This window comes from Pinus tabuliformis, chromosome Q (genome assembly GCF_031772625.1).
Source record: "Pinus tabuliformis cultivar Carrire ecotype Pingquan chromosome Q, CPIR1, whole genome shotgun sequence".
NCBI lineage: Eukaryota > Viridiplantae > Streptophyta > Pinopsida > Pinales > Pinaceae > Pinus > Pinus tabuliformis.
In genome coordinates this window covers 742,956,679-742,973,441 of record NC_142296.1, presented here as the reverse complement: position 1 = coordinate 742,973,441, position 16,763 = coordinate 742,956,679, and the positions used below count along the sequence as shown (strand labels likewise).

Here is a 16,763-nt window from a genome sequence, read left to right as displayed (position 1 = left end):
ATCTCCTTCAAAATATTTTGATAGATCCGGTTTGTCCGAGTTTTTCCCAATATCTTCTGTGCGCTGCAACATTTCCTCCTCTTCACCTCCTACCTGTTCCTCATTTTTGTCTTCTCCAGTCTTGTGATTCTCCAAGTTATCTTCTGACAAGATTTAAAAATTATTCCTCTGGATTTTTCTAACTCCTTGATTTATTTGTTGTTGTCTTCGATTTTCCCATCCTCTTGTGTTGGGTCTCACAAAACCATTAACATCCTTCCATTCTAGTTTTTTCCCCGTTCTTCCGATTTATTCAAAGGGCACTCCGAGATCAAGTGGCTATGTTCATGAGAACATCTACACATGAAGGGGATCTGATCATAATCAACGGATTGTAACCATATTTCATCCCTGAATTCTAGTTTGACTACTTCAAGAAAAGCACCAAAAACATTGATTTCCACAAAAATTTATGCATAAGATGTGTATCTTAATTTTAATTTATATATTAAAAAATAATTTGTTTTTGTTTTTATGGTTTATTTTTCATTTTGTTATTTCATGGTTTTTATTTTTTTAATATTAAACTTACTTATGCTCAGTAATGTCAATTGACACACATCATTCTGAAGAATGTGTTCAAGTAACATTAGGCCTGTTCACATCTTAAAAAATCATTCATTCATTTCATATATCATCTTTCATTTATTTCACATTATCATTCGCTTATTTCCATGGAAAAGAAAAACAAGGAAAATTAAGCACATCAACGGTTCCGGGGGCTGATTACTAGTAGCAGATCCACCGGTTCATACAATCTACTTACAAACAATTGAATAAAGAAATTTGAATCTATGAATAAAGAAATCCAAATCTGTGTATGCGAGGAGAAGAAATAGATGGCATCAAAGGATACCTACCACGAATAATATATGTCATGTATGTTATCATCAAGTGATCCTTGGTCGTGAATAAATATATTAAATTTTATTCTACATTTTATAATATCTAAATTTAATATAATTTTTTTTTTAAATAATAGAGAAAATTTCATAAAATATTTTAAAAATAAAAATGGCTAAATTCAAGTATTTGAAATCTATTTTAAGTTATTTCTCAAACACCAAAAAATCAAGAGATATTTTGATCATTTAAAATAAATTTAGATTAAAATAAAAAAAATAACACTATTTTTATAAAAATACATTTTTTTGAATTTTTGAATTTTACTATCAAATTTCTTTTTCATATCATTTTTAAATTTTTTATTTACATTTATATTTAACTAACCTATAAAATTATTATTATAATACTGTTTATTTTTTAACATTTATTTATATTTATATTTAACTAATCTACAATAATATTATTATAATACTATTTTTTTTTTAATTTTTATTTATATTTACATTTAACTATCCTATAATAATATTATTATAGTACTGTTTACGTAGAGACAACATCGAGTTGTAAAACACTTAACTACCATTTATACACTAAAAATAAATGATAGACTATATTAAATTTTTATTATATGCAACTTTCGTTATATATTAAGATTAAAATTTTTTAAAGCAACCTCTTATAGGCTTAGTTTTTAAAATATTTCTATAAAGGGCTGGGAAGATTTTGTATGCAACTTTCGTTATAAAAAATAAAGCAACATCTTATAGGCTTAGTTTTACAAATATTTTTATAAATGGTGAGGAAAAAAATATTCGTTTAATTTTATAAAAATAAGAAATTTATGTATTATTAATTTGGTTTAAGATAAGAAAGAGCAAAATCTTAATTAAAAAACAATGATCCTTACACATAGCATTGGTAAGGATAAGTAATAGTAAATAATTTTTTTTTTTTTTTTACAAAAATGGTTATGGGATTTCATTAACTGATTAGCTAAGAGCCACAAATTCGGTTACATAAGGAGAAGCAGATTTATGCATGACTTTCCAGCAAGAGGAATATAACACCTACTCTTATCAGGCTCCTCTTTTTACATTTAATATAGTGTACTTCTGCTGCTAATTTCCCAAGCTGAAAAATACAAACAAACTGTTTCAAAAGAATGCAATAAAACATGACTCTTTAGGGGATTGGATCCCAAAGGATTTCCTTATCTCTGAGAATAGTACCGGCACCTAAATGGACTGCCTTGTTTGCCTCAATGTCTGCTTCTTTGTTATTTATTCTCAAAACATGAAAGTATTTCAGATTCAGGGACTTTGCCATGCCTTTAATCCTTGTAATTATCCTTGCTAGCTGCAGGTCCACTGGATTAGAATTGGTCGCCACTGCTTTGATGATAACCTGGGAATCTCCAAAGACATTTGCCTCCTTGAGGCCCAACTCTTTGAGGAGTTTGATTCCTTGAAAAAGGGCCATTGCTTCAGCTTGTATGCTTGAGGAATGGCCTAATCCCCAAGCAAATATGTGCGAAGATGTTTCATCTGGGTTTATGATGAGCCCTCCAGCTCCAACAATTCCTGGATTCCCTTTGGCTGCCCCATCAAAGAAGAGAGAGGGGAGTGTTTGTTTGGACAACCAGGATTGAAAATCTTCTTCGTTTTTCTTGATTTGCCATTCTTTGAGAGTTGGAGGAGAGCTGTTCGAATTTTGAAATTTGAAATTGAGGGCAGTTCCCAGATCTATGTCCTGCTGGCTTAGATTTGAATCATCTCCTTTGTCTTCCAGCCACTCAACTAGCTGACTTTCCACTGAGTTGGCAACTATTCTGAAGTCCTGTTCCTTATTTCAGAATATCCTTCTGTTCCTTTCCAGCCAGACTTGCCAGCTGATGAATTTAGGCAGAGCACTCCACGTTGTCCTGATTGTTTTATTTTTTGGGAATGGTCCTGGATATCTGGCCATCCAGCCTGCAAACAGATCCGAAACTGAGGAGGGGAAGATGAACTTATACTTCCAGGAAACAAGAAGCTCCTGCCATATGGAAGCTGCGAACTTGCACTCGATCATGAGGTGGAAGGTGGATTCTAAGTTTTCCTTGCAAAGCATGCATCTAGAAGGCCCATAGATGCCCCTTTTCTAAAGCTTGTCTTTGGTTAGGATTTTTTGATGGCAGAGGAGCCAGTAGAAGTGATCAACTTTTGGAATTGAAGGGAATTTCCAGATGCCTACCCAGGGGGCAGGGTTGGGAGGCATGTGAGGCCGCTCTAGACATTTAGCGTAGCCCTGAGCTACCGTGTAACCTGCCCGATTTGAGCCCCAGCCTCTCACGTCCTGCCTGCGAGCATGAATTGGAGCCAGCCCGTGCATCTTCGTGGTGAACGTTGCCAGCTCTGATTGTAAGGCGGGTGGAACTGGGAGCTGTTTCCAACCCGTCCAAACATCACCCTTCCAGTTCGAGAGGTCCCACAGTGTGTTGATGCTAGCCTCTGACATCCAATGTTTCAACTCTGTCATTTCTCTCGATTCTGCCAGCGGGGGTCTATTCAGAATACTGTCATTCCACAGATGGATACGTTTTCCATTTCCTGGTATCCAGAAGGAATGATTTCTTATCAGCGAGCCAACTCTGCTGATGAACATGCTGAAAGGAGTTCTGAGTTGATTTTTGGGCTGATCCAGGCATCTAAGTCTCGGTCCTCTGAAGTATTTCCTCCACAGTGCAACTTGAACCCAACCTGGATTTGGAGCTATGATTTTCCAAATCAATTTGGCTCCCATGGCTAAGTTTTGAACACTGAGATCTTTAAAGTTTAGTCCTCCCTCCTGAATTGGTCTGGTGACTATTTCCCAATTGACTAGGGAAATTCTCTTCTCATTTTGTTTGCCTCCTTTCCAGAAAAACTTTCTGATTAGCTCCTCCATCTTTTTGATGATTCCCACAGGCGCCAAGAGAACAGAGAATTTGAATAACGGAAGGCTGCTGAGCACTGCTTTAATGAGCACTGATTTTCCGGCAATGTTGAGCCAAGAGGATCCCCAGGCTTGCATTTTTGCTTTGAATTTGTCTAACTGGGGATACCAATCTTTGCTCAAGGCCCTCTTGTGGAAGATGGGCAGTCCAAGATATTTAAATGAGGACCAAGAAGTTGAGGCTGCAAATCCGAGGCATCTAGCAATGGAGCTTGCAGTTGAAGCAGGAATATTCCAACAGTAGATATGGCATTTGCCATTGTTTAAAACGCTGCCCGAGACCTTACAGTAGTCTTCCAGAACTTCTTTGAATTTAATTGCTGAATGAGGAGATGCAGCCCCCAGCAGTAATGTATCATCAGCGAAGAGGGCATGATTGATGCTTTTTACCCCTCTTGCAATGCATAGGCCAGTGATGTCTTGATCTTGCTGCTTTTTTTCTAGATAAAAGCTGAGGACAGAAGCCTGTAGGACGAATAGGAGGGGTGAAAGGGGACACCCCTGCCTCAGCCCTCTAGAGGCTTTGAAAAAATCAGCAGCCCTACCATTCACCAGGGGGGCAATCCAAGGCTCCGAAATACAGGCTCTAATCCACTTGATGAAATTTTGACCGAACCCCAGTTTTTGCAACACATCAAACAAAAAACTATGTCTAACACGATCAAAAGCATTTGCTAGATCTAATTTAATAACCATACCTTTTTCCTTTCGGTGTAGGCTGGAATGAATCGCCTCTTGAACCAGAACGAAATTGTCCACCAGCTGCCTGCCATGTATAAATCCACCTTGATTATCCAGGATGATTTTGGGGAGGATTATTTTCAACCTGTTAGCTATCACTTTGGTTATCACTTTGTACCCAATATTGCATAAGGAGATTGGGCGAAATCTGCTGAAAGAATTTGCTCCTTTTTCTTTGGGTATGAGGGCGAGAAAGGCTGAATTTGTGCAACCTCCAATCTTCTGACAGTCTTGGGACTTCTGAATCATTTTAAAGAACTCCTTTTCAACAATCTGCCAACAGGTCTGGAGAAATCTAGGCGTAAAACCATCCGGTCCCGGAGCTTTATCGGGATCCATTGCGAAAAGGGCCTCCTTGACTTCCTTTTGCGTGATTTTGCCTTCAAGTGCCTGGTTCATTCTGGAGGTGATAAGTCTAGGGACAACGTCCAACAGAATATCGTTTTGATCAGCTCCTAAATCTTCCCTATACAGCTTCTCAAAGTGCTCTGAGGCTGCCTTTTTTATGCTGACAAAGTCCTTCAGTATGCAGTTGTCTTCTTTTATTTCAGTGATGGAATTGCGGCCTTTCCTGGCTTGGGCTTGTTTATGGAAAAAGGAGGAGTTTTTGTCACCAGATTTGAGCCAAAGACTCCTGGACTTGAGCCTCCAATATTCTTCTTCTGCCAGATAGGCCTTGTGGAAACTTTGCTGAAGCTTGGCCTCCTTTTCCAACTCATCTTTAGTGATTTCAACTGCTTCAAGATGGAGATGCTGGCTTTCTAGAGCAATTTGTATTTTTTTCCTTTCCGCAGCAGGGTTGGGCAGGGTCTTAGCCCAATTTTTCAGCATGGCTTTAACCCTTCTGAGTTTTTCCTCCCAAACAAAAAAGGCGGATCCCTTGACTGGATCTTTCCAGCAGTCTCTGACCTTTTCCATGAAGTCTATCTCTTTGGTCCAGAGAGAGCTGAATCTGAAAGGTATAGGCCCCAGATCCTTGGGGGTCAGCAGCTCTAGGCTAATGGGCTTGTGATCTGATACACTGCTGTGAAGAATGCACATTCTAGCTTCTAATCCAAGAAGTAGGAAGGAGCTTTGAACCAAAAATCTATCAAGTCTTGCTGCTATGTAACCCGGGCCAACTCTCTTATTTGACCAAGTGAAGTTACCAGTAGTCGGCTTAATGTCTATCAGATCCCAATCTTGCATGAGGTCTTCCGCTAATTCTCTTGCCGGATCCCTGATGATACTGCCTCCTCTTTTTTCTGACGAGAGGAGGGTGAGGTTGAGGTCTCCGACTATGATTGTATTCTCCAGATTCTCTAGATCTGCCAAGTTTTTGATGGAGTCCCAGCATAATTTTTTCTCACCTGCATTGTTAGGAACATATACATTGAACAGGCAAATAATTTCCTTAGATTCTAAATGCTGCATTTTTAAAAAGATCCAATGAGTGTTCAGGTACTCAGAGATTAATGAGAACTTATTAGGATTCCAGAGCGACCCAAGTCCTCCCGATGCTCCACGGGTAGAGGTTGCTTGCGCTCTGTCTTTCTTCCAAATTTTTTTGCTTGCCTGGAGGAAGACTGAATCCTCCAATTTAGTCTCCTGGATGAGAAGGATGTCCGGGCTTCCAGTCTTATTAAATTGTTCATTGCTTCTTCCTTGGCTTTAGTGCCCATTCCCCTACAATTCCAGGAGACTATCTTCATCATTTACTTTTGCTGTGATGAGCTCCCTTGGAGCTCTGGGTTTGGATCCTCTTCATCTTCGGGGTTTTTGCTAGGAGTTTCTCTAGCGTTGGCTGGCTGCCCTGAAGCTTGTCCTTATAAGTTTCTTGTTCTCTTTTTTCCTTTGCTGACATGCGTCCTCTTGTAGATCTTCTAGGAGAAGACTGTGATTCACCTATTTCCCCTTCTTCCTCCGATTCCTCGGACTCTTGGGTTTCCTCTTCTTCTTCTGATATCCTCCCTTTGGATCTCTCTGGTACACTTTTGGAGGGGGAGGCTTTAGATGGAGAGATCTCCTTTGGGATTTCTGTCTCCTGCGTGGTCATGATTTCAGATCCAAGGATCTCAAATTTGTTCCCTTGGCTTTCCATGGACGGTTTCTGAGCAGGGCCCGCTTGGGGAGCTTTCGCATTTGCATTTGCACTCTTCTTGTGTGAAGTTTTGGAACGCTTTGCCTGATTCCATCCTTCTTCCTTCCCTTTTTCTTCCACCCCTTTGGACGGGCAGTCTCTGGCGAAGTGTCCATAGACGTGGCACTTCCGGCATTTGAACGACAGTTGTTCATAGTCCAGTTTCTGTACATGAGTCCAGGGACCTACAACTATTTTGATGGCTTCTGGTAGTCCGACCTCCAGATCTACCTCCACACAAATTCTGGCACAGTCGTACTGATCTTTGCTGTTGGCCTTATCTATAAATTTCCCAAGAGTGTTTCCTATATGTTTCAGAGAGTCCCAGTTCCAGCAGTGAATGGGAAGATTGGGGAGTCTTACCCACACCAGGACCGCTGTAGGCACATCCACTGCCGGATCAAAGTCTGGCGTCCATTTATTTAAATACAGACCTTGAGGGCCCATGAAGTAGGGGCCATTCCTGAAAATGAGATCTTTGTCCTCTTTTGCAGAAAATTCAAATAAGAAATATCCTCTTTCGAGGAAGTAAGAGGTTACCTTGTTTTTTATCAGAGGAACCCAATTCCTAGCGACCTAGTTTTCAGTTGATTTCGGGGAAGGCCAAAGTCCTGTAAACTGACTGACCAGAGCACGATCTGCCAGGGACAAGGCTACCTGAATCAAACCTTCAGGTAGAAGGGCGATCTCAGGGATATCTTCTAGTTTTTTCACGAACTTAGCAAATTCCATGCATTTCTTCTTGGGTAGAGAGGCTAGAAAGGTTCTGAAGGCCTCAGCGGCGGAAGGCAGAGGAGGGGAGGAAGATCCCTGAGGGGGAGTCAGCTCCTCCATGAAGAGCTAGCAGATCCAGCCAGACCGGCCGCAGCTTGAAGCGGAGCCCTCGGCGGACACGCACGCAGGGATTAGGACGTGCAGAGCACGGGCGCGCTCACAAGCTCAGATTGCACGAAATGCGGATCTCGCAGGATGCAGAGCGGGAGCTGAGGCGATCTCTCAAAATTAATAGTAAATAATATTATTATTAATATTAATGTGTAGATTTATAAAAAAAAGAAGAAGGGTGATAAATATAATATAGTTATTTAAATGAGGGTATCATATAATTTGAAAGATAGATATAGAGTTAGAAGAAAAATTGATTAATAATTTGGCATTAAGTAGTTTGGAAAATAAATTGGATATTAAATTTATTAAAGAAAAAATGAATTAGCTAATTAAATTTAATATAAGTTTAATAAAGGAGTCATGAATCTCAATATTTGGTATACACGAGAAGAGTTATGAGGAAACTCTATCAATTGTAAAACAATAGATAAAATGTAAACTACAAATCAACACAATTCACCCCATTGAAGCAAGAAGGATGATCAAAATAAAAAAAAAACATAAACATAGGTTAATTCGTGTTATGGTGAATTCCATTGACCATAAATAAGGCATTAGCAGTGAATCTTTGCGCTTAAAATGGTTGGAAATATATATAAATGAAAATCTAACTTCGACCACCAAGATTAATTTAGGAACAAAATTTAAAAGGAAAAAACAACCAAGAAGGAAGAGAAATGGGTAATAATTAGACACTAAAAAGATATTATTAAGGACAAAGGCTAGAATGATCCTAATAAATAGGAATTTGGAATAATCTAGATCATTTTTTAGAACTACCATGGTTTTTTAGGTCTTATGTTAAGATGGATCTTAAGTGAAATTGATATTATTTTTCTAGTTGAAACCTAAGAGTATGAGGAGTCTAAAGTCCCTGACATAAAAGGATTTGGCTTGCGATCAATGTTGAACAAGAAATTCTACTGCTGAGGGGTTGGAGGCATAGCATGTTACATAAGAAAGAATGTTTCTCCTCATATTTGGCTTTAGAAGATAGATCCTCTTAATCAATATGTTTGGGTATAAATATCTGACAAAATGTCAAGAAGATTTACATAACCATTTTTTATTTCACACCTATTATAAGAAAACAGCCTAGACAAAAATTGCCCCTATAATACCCTAGAAGAAGATCTTTATAATCTGAGAAACAAAATCAATATCCTCTTGCTAGGATATTTTAATGTTATATCTACAATTAATCAATATATTTTGTTAAGCAATGATTCCAACCTAGTCTATCATGGCTAGAAGAGGACCTCAATTTAGCTAATGGTACAAAAGAGATTTTGAAGACCTAATTGAGAATTTGTTTGGTAATTGATTGAGGGTGGAAGATCCACATATACCATTGTCGTTGTTGATGTTTCAGAGCCACCAACTAGGTCCATTGTCAATACATGAGTATGGAAGAAGAGCAGGTGATGAATAAATAATAACACCCGACAATAAGAGTAAGCACAATATCAAAACCTTAGGGCCGACAACAACTGGAATAATAATAATAATAAGGATGATAAATTAATAATATGCATTCCTAAATAATGTAATGAAATAATTAGGGTTAATAAAGAAATATAAGAGATTTGTTTGGTACCAAGCTAGTCAAATTATATAGTTCCGAAGACCTTATAATTTGCAATGGCGTAATGAAATGGGAAAGGTAAAAATAGATGGCTTGTATTCATGAGTTAGGAAGTAGTTTCATGGACCACATGATATTCGATATCCTTGCATATAAACAAATTGTAAATTTTGACATTTTAAATTACCATGAGCCTTACTTTGATCACAAACCTTTAACTATAACTCTAAATGTTTTCATGCACAAAAGCCCTATAGAAGAAAAATTTGATTATCAAAGGAAACTTCATTTTTATAGAAGCAAAGTTGATCTTTACTTTAAATATTTAAATGAATTAAATCTCTTAACTTATACAGACAACACTGAAGACTTCTATCATAATTTTAAAACAACCTAGTAAACCTCCACTAACAAGTTCTCTTTTGAGGTGTCATGTAATTAATAGCACGACCAATCCTTGGTATGGTAAAAAATGCAAAATAGCTTAGAAAGCCACTATATATGCTTCTAATGATTCCTTAAAAGTGGATAAGCTAAATATGAACAAAGCCCTTATTAAAAGGAAAAAAAGGTCCTATATTAGTAGAAAGTAAAAGCATCTCTTATGCCTTTCTAAGCTTGATCCTAAGAAGTTCGAGATGCAAGTTCTAATTTGTAAATATAAATATTTTAACATGATTCCCAATGAAGGACTAGAATTCTTACCTTAAAAATATTTATTAATCCCCTAATGCTATGAACACCATTCCAAACATTCCTATAGAGGATGAAGTTTTTTTTTATGAAGGACATAGAAATGGGGTCAAGTAGCTTACAAATGGTAAACCTAAGGACATTGAAAGCTACCAATCTTAATTTTTTAAAATTGGAATACCTATCCTTATCCCTCGCATACACAAGCTATTCAATTTAGTAGTCAAGATAAGCTTCCCTAAACCTTGGACACAAAGCCTTGTTGTACCTATTTATAAAATCAACGATGAAATAGTCCCTCTAATTATTGGAATATTATGATTAGCCCCATTTTATCGAGTTTTTACATAATATTTTTGAAAAGGAAGATCATCCTATGATTAGAAAGCCATGAAAAAAAATGCTAAAGGCCAAGCCAATATTAGGTGCTATCATTCAACTAAGGACCACCTTGTTATGGTTAGGATAATTGTAGAGTGTCAGAGTGATAAAATTGATATCCCGTGTTTTTTCATTAACTTTATAAAATAATTTGACATTGTACTAAGATCCAACCTTTAGAATAGGATGGAAGAGATTAAACTTCCTCTTGAGTTTAGGGTTTTTGTAGCAATATTAGATGAGAATGTTATTGACAAGTTTAGGAATATTGAGGGCCAGTCAAAATAAATTAATTGCGTTGTTGGTGTAAAGCAAATTTGTTGCTTGTCTCATACCATTTTTGGCATATACATGACAAGTTAGAGGATTGTTTGGAATAAGAAAGTTGCATATTTAGATTGGGTCATTATATTATCGATCCATCTCAGTCATTTTAGAGTGGAAACTTTGGAGGAATTAGCTTACATGGTCATTTTTAGTAGTGAGTCCTAGTTTTGGAGGATTAGGCATCGTAACCTTCTAGAGCCCTTTGTAGAATGATAGTGCAAGCATTAACGCTAGAGTGGGAGAAAGCTTTGAGGCATGATTGAAGAGGAAGAACATGTGGAGACATTATGCTTTATGGAATCCATTGAGTTGTAGAAGGTGGAATGAAATGTACTCTAGATCACTGACTTAAAAAGGAAAAAAACTCTTTTGTGTTTTCGATATCTTCGGGATCAGTAGATGGACATTAGTGTGCTATGGATTCCTAGGTGAACAAGTGGAGACACTGGAAGATATCATCCCAAACTAAGTAGGTGGAGTTGGGTTAGTATCTAGAGTCTTGTGTGATCAATTTGATTGGCATCAATTTTAATTCACTTGAACACTTGCTCCTCAGGATATGAATCTGGCTTGGGTGTGATCAACTACAAGAAAGATTACAGTTCCATCAGCGTACAGTTGGGTGGAGAGTGGAAGTCCCTCCCTAGGTCTCCAGTCATTAAGTTATAAAAATAAGTGTAATCACTTGTGTTCTATTGCATTATCAATGTGAAATGATTTTGTTATGGATAATAAAAATGGTTGTATTAGTACTGTTTATATAGGAGTATTGTTATTCCCGCTTGTCCTTATTGAGATGTAATTGTGAATGTTTCCATGGTTGATTATTTATACTACTTTGGATTACAAAGCTAATTTATAATGTGCAAATCTTATTGTTGGCATGGAAAAGGTTATTTTTTGGATTAGATTTGTTGACTTACTTTATGCTACATTTCATGTTTTATTAATGGGTTTGATGGTGTTGTGTTGTTCCCAATTTGGGGGATGGTATGTTGCTGTTATGCTTGGTACACAAGGCAGTGTTAGGCACTATTTGTCTTTCTTGTTGTCTGGTAAAGGGCATGTTTATAGGATTATTTGGATAGGGATTATGTCCATAGTGATGGTTGAGCACTGGTATGGAAATGAAGACTTAATTTCTACAGTGAGCAGTGTTCTAGGAAACACTCTTCCTCAAGGGAGCCTGGGTGTAGTCCCAGGAATCCTTAAGTTACTAAGTCTAAGGTGAGAAGCTTGAGCTCGGGATGAAAGAGATTAACTTGTAAAGAAAATCATGATTGGCTAAGGGTGTGATGTTAACAAGAGTGAGGGATGGAGAAATCTCCATTACCTTTCATGAGATATTCATGTTGTGTTGTGCTAGGATAGCTAAGGGGTAGCTGTGAAAGGAGACATGGTCGAAAAGAGGCACAAGATGGGAAAGTACGCATCACTACCAAATTCTTCATACACTGTAGAGGTGTATTAGAGGGTTTTCCTAGGTGTTGGTAGATGCCACTATTGACGAAAGGCATGGGACATGTTGGGAAATTTTTCTCGTTAATAGACAGGAGAATGTACGCCACAGGAAATGGAGGTATATATCCATGGGACGAAAAGGTTAATGTCAAGAAACAAACTTGTGTTTGTCCCAAGGAATGGGTAAAAGTACATCCCAGAGGCAATTGACAAAGACATATTGTTCAACATGAAAATGTCGCCAATCAACTGTAAATCGTGTAACGTGAATTTGTTGGTTACAAGAAGGGTTGGGACCTTGTGGGGCCCTTGAATGGGCTGAGTTGATAGGATCCCATGTAGGTAAGTGAGACTACATGGATGCCATTAAAGGTTCTAGATGTTAGTGTGAAACATGGTAGGGTGTCACATGGAGTAGGATTCTTTTAGCAGTTGGGTGTGGCATGATGGCGTGGTGACACTATGTTGTGGTAGTGCCATGGTGGACCACTCTTGAGGTGGAAGTGCTACATGGTAGGTAGCTTGCTGATCTGGCAAGGGGTTAAGATGATAAAATTAAAGTGACCATATCTTCTGATCCAAGAGTCGAATCAAGGTAAAAATTATCTCACTAGAAATCTCTTGACGAGCTAGATGTGATGGTGTTGTCCAAAATTGTTTGTGCAAAATTTTGGAAGGAAGGAAATTTTGTAACCCTGTTTCCATGAGGAAACTATGGAGGTTGGGTTAGATAAAAGTAACACCTCCCACTAATATTAGGGAAGTCCAAGGGGGTGGAAGGGAGCGTTACACTCATCATCTAGCTAGTTTTTCTCCCATAAGGGTATCCCAAAGAAACTTTTGTGACTATTGTGGATGGTGTGTGAATTTATTCTATTCTATCTTTCTCACGTTTCAACTAATTTATTTAAGGAAGTAAATAAATAAATGAAGGTTCAAAGGGAAAAATAAACATACATAATAAAAATTTCAGTAATTCTATTAAATCAATTGTTATGAAATTTTATAATGTAATATCCATGATAGTATACAGATCATTACATCAGACCTATTATTATTGGTATAGTCATCATTCTTCTACTTTATGCTAATTGTTGAGAATAACAACAAGAAATGCTAAAAATAGCATTAACGATATTCCAGTTTTAATTTGTCCTTGAATTAAAATTCGAATTTAGTCTCACCAGCTGCTTGAAAAATAATTAATTAATTCATCTTGAGTTAATTAGTTGGAGAAATTCAAGCTAGAAGTCTTTGTGAAATCATGCAACAATTATCCCTTAAATTAAGGAGATTATCCCTTAATTAAGGAGATAAGCATGAGTTGTATTTTAGTTTTAATTAGTTAACTCATTTAACTGAGTTATGTCCAGTTAAATTAGTTCCAAACAATTTGAGGAACTAATTCTGAGTTCAGTCAGTTAATGCATGCATACATCAAACTAGTGTGCTCCAGATAACTGAAGATTCTCTCATCAATAACTCATGCATGTCTATTCAAAGAAAGACCCAGTTAAGATTAAAGATAGGGACATTGTACTATCAGTTGGAGGAATTTTCCTATAAAGGAAACTCAACCATGCATAAGGAATAAGGTTCCTTGCGGATTGCGCAGTTTTATAGGGTGTGAGATCAATGTTACACTTGGTAATAGTAGGATCACCTAGGAGAAACTGTGCAAGGAAATAGGAGGCTTGGAGGGCAGAGGAGAAGGTTTGTGAGAAGCCTTGTTCTCCTGTGAGCATCCAGGAGGATTGTACTGAGAGCTGGCTAGTTGTGAGAGCTAAAGATTTGTGTAATCTTGATGTATTTCCACCTTGATGATAATACATATAGTGGGGTTTTTATCTGGGGCTTTCCCCTGAGTATTCTTCTGTGTTTCATGTGCATTGATTCTTCTTCTCTGTTATATGTGTTCTGTTTGATCTTGCTCAAATCAATTAAGCTTCTGCAAGTTTGATTGTAGAAGTAGATTAAGTATTTTGCATTAGCTATATTGCATAATCAGGCTAATCTACAGTGAGAATTTCTACACTAATGATATCATTCTTTTCGTAAGGAGTCCCTATGATCTTTGTAAGCAACTAAAAATCCTCGAGGATTTCTACTCATGTGTGGATATGACCCGAAATACTAATAAAAAAAAGGCCATGATAATTAAATCCAATAAATCATCTGCAATACTTTCATATATGATAAAAATAACTTGGATAAAGTTGCTTCATACAAAATCTTAGAATCGATATTCATCAAAAGCTTAGCTAGAATTATAACAATGAGGAAATGATAAATGGTGGGTTTAAAGATTATTATGGGATTGAAAACAATTGTAAATTAGTGTATATTTGGATTTTGGATAAAGAAAACTTACTCTTTGATACTCTTGTTATTTTATCTAGATGTCAAGTTTGGGGATGTAATATCTCTAGAGAGTTATCAAGAAAGGTCGATAAAATACAAAATAATCTTATAACATATAATCTCAAAATTAAAGGGAAAACATCTTATTCTATCCTTTTCATTGAAGAAACCCTTCCCCCATTGAGATCATAGGTATGACCAAGTACCTAATGTATAAGAACAAGTTAAACAATAGGGAAGATAAGAGGCTTCCTAAAATTGCTTCAATTCTAGCCAGAACCACGTTTTGGCTCAAGAAAGGATGTCATAAGGATGCTTAATTTTTGCTAAACTATTGGGGAATAAAGGAAGAAACAATTTTGCAAGATAAGGATAATATAATCATTATTTTCTAGTTTTTCTATGACTTGCAAGACTAGCATATGGCTAAGAAGATGAAACCTAGTGGAATTTAAGATGTCAAAATCACTTAGGGATTCCACCTTTGGATTTTGTGTCCATGTGGTTTCAGAATTGAGACCTTAACACAAGAAGTACCTTAGTAATGCACGTTGTCACCAATTTTCTATGACCCATGGGTCAAAATGAGAATAAGATTAAATATTAATACATCACATTATAAGGAGAAAATCTATTGCAATAGAGAGTTAGAGGGAAAAGGAAAATTAAGATATCACAAGGGCATTATCAAGTCTACTCTTTAATAGAAAAAAGATCTCTCTGTCCTAACAAGTGTAAAGAAGAAAATCAACTTTGCTAAAATAAGAACCAATTCTCATGAACTCCATACTAAAACTAGACATTGGTAAATTCCTAAAATGCCTTAGCATGAACGTTTATTTCAACTTTGTAATACTAAGAGGGTTGAAGATAAAAAATGCTTCTCTTATAACACACTACAAATATTGAGATTAGATTTAGTTTCAAAAGATTTTTCACACCAACAACCTTCCTAAATTTTTAATTGAGTGAAAAATGGTGATCTTGGAACACTTATCTTAAACCTTTTTCAGCACATAAATAAAATTCTAAAGAATTTCAAGTTATCTGTTACCTTCATAAGCTATGATAGACCAATTTTCTCATAGTGGACACTCATCGTCTTCACACTGTAGGTAACTATATTTTAAGTAATGTTTTGTTCTATCTATTTGTCTATATATTATTTTAAATGATGCTTTGCTGTATATATATTTATGACCTTTTTCTTATTTATTCCAGATTGATAAGATGCAATATGAAAAAGTATTAGAGTATATTCAATATGGAAAAAGAGATGGAGCTAACTTATTATTCGGTGGAAATTCTTTGGGTGACAAAGGATTTTACATTGAACCAACAATATTCTCAGATGTTGAGGTATTATTTATCTAATTTATATTTGTTAAAATGTCAATACATATATAGAAAATTTGTTTTGACATGTGCATTTTCTAGAGAATTATTATTTCAACAAAATTTGTGCAGGATGACATGCAGATTGCAAAGGAAGAAATATTTGGACCTGTTATGTCCATCCTAAAGTTTAAGTAAGAATTCGTGATGTTTATAGAATTTTTTCGCTTTTCACTTTTACAATGATATATATATATATATATATATAATATATATATAGATATAAGTTGGTTTAAGACTAAAGTTACTATTAACTTGTGTGATGCAGAACCATAGAAGAAGTAATAGAGAGAGGAAATAAAACTATTTATGGTTTAGGAGCTGGAATCGTTACTAAAGATATAAATATAGCAAACAGACTTTCTAGATCTCTTCGAGTTGGAACTGTGTGGATTAATAGCTATCTTGCAGTGAGTCCAGATGCTCCACTTGGAGGATACAAGATGAGTGGGTTTGGAAGAGAATATGGCTCTTATGGTCTTGAAAATTACTTACAAGTTAAATGTGTCATTACTCCCCTTCAAGATTCACCTTGGCTATAGAAATATTTTATCATGTCAATTTTGACATTATTGTTATTTGAAATATAAATAATACTTATTACTAAACATATTCTTATATCTAAATTCAATTCAGTTTACATTATTTATGATTTTTTAATTTTACTGAATGCCTTTTTTCTTTGACACACACATAATAGATGAATTCGTGAAGGTGTGTCATATGTTTTAAGTAAAACGAGTAAAAAAAAATGACTTCGGGTATATTTGTTGTTGAATATTTTGAAATTGATATACATTTGTGAATTTTGATGTTATTTAGTGTATTAAATTTATATTTAATTACATATTTATTTTTGCAAATTTTAAAAAAGTTTATTAGCGATTTTTTTGTCTCTAACATGTAATTTAATATTAAAAATATATTTAAAAAAATCATAAAAACAAAATCTAC

The 16,763-nt window shown here is 36.0% G+C and overlaps 1 protein-coding gene across 1 annotated transcript in view; it reads left to right on the top strand.

The window, feature by feature from the left end:
• LOC149221677 (aldehyde dehydrogenase 1-like) overlaps positions 1 to 16,454 on the top strand; it is a 41,696-nt gene extending 25,242 nt beyond the window's left edge. Inside the window, exons 8-10 of the mRNA XM_089385183.1 lie at positions 15,636 to 15,773; positions 15,882 to 15,943; positions 16,078 to 16,454. Coding sequence (XP_089241309.1) covers positions 15,636 to 15,773; positions 15,882 to 15,943; positions 16,078 to 16,351 — 474 coding nt within the window. The 3' untranslated portion in view covers positions 16,352 to 16,454. The remainder of the gene's footprint in view (positions 1 to 15,635; positions 15,774 to 15,881; positions 15,944 to 16,077) is intronic.
• Positions 16,455 to 16,763: the final 309 nt, after the last annotated feature.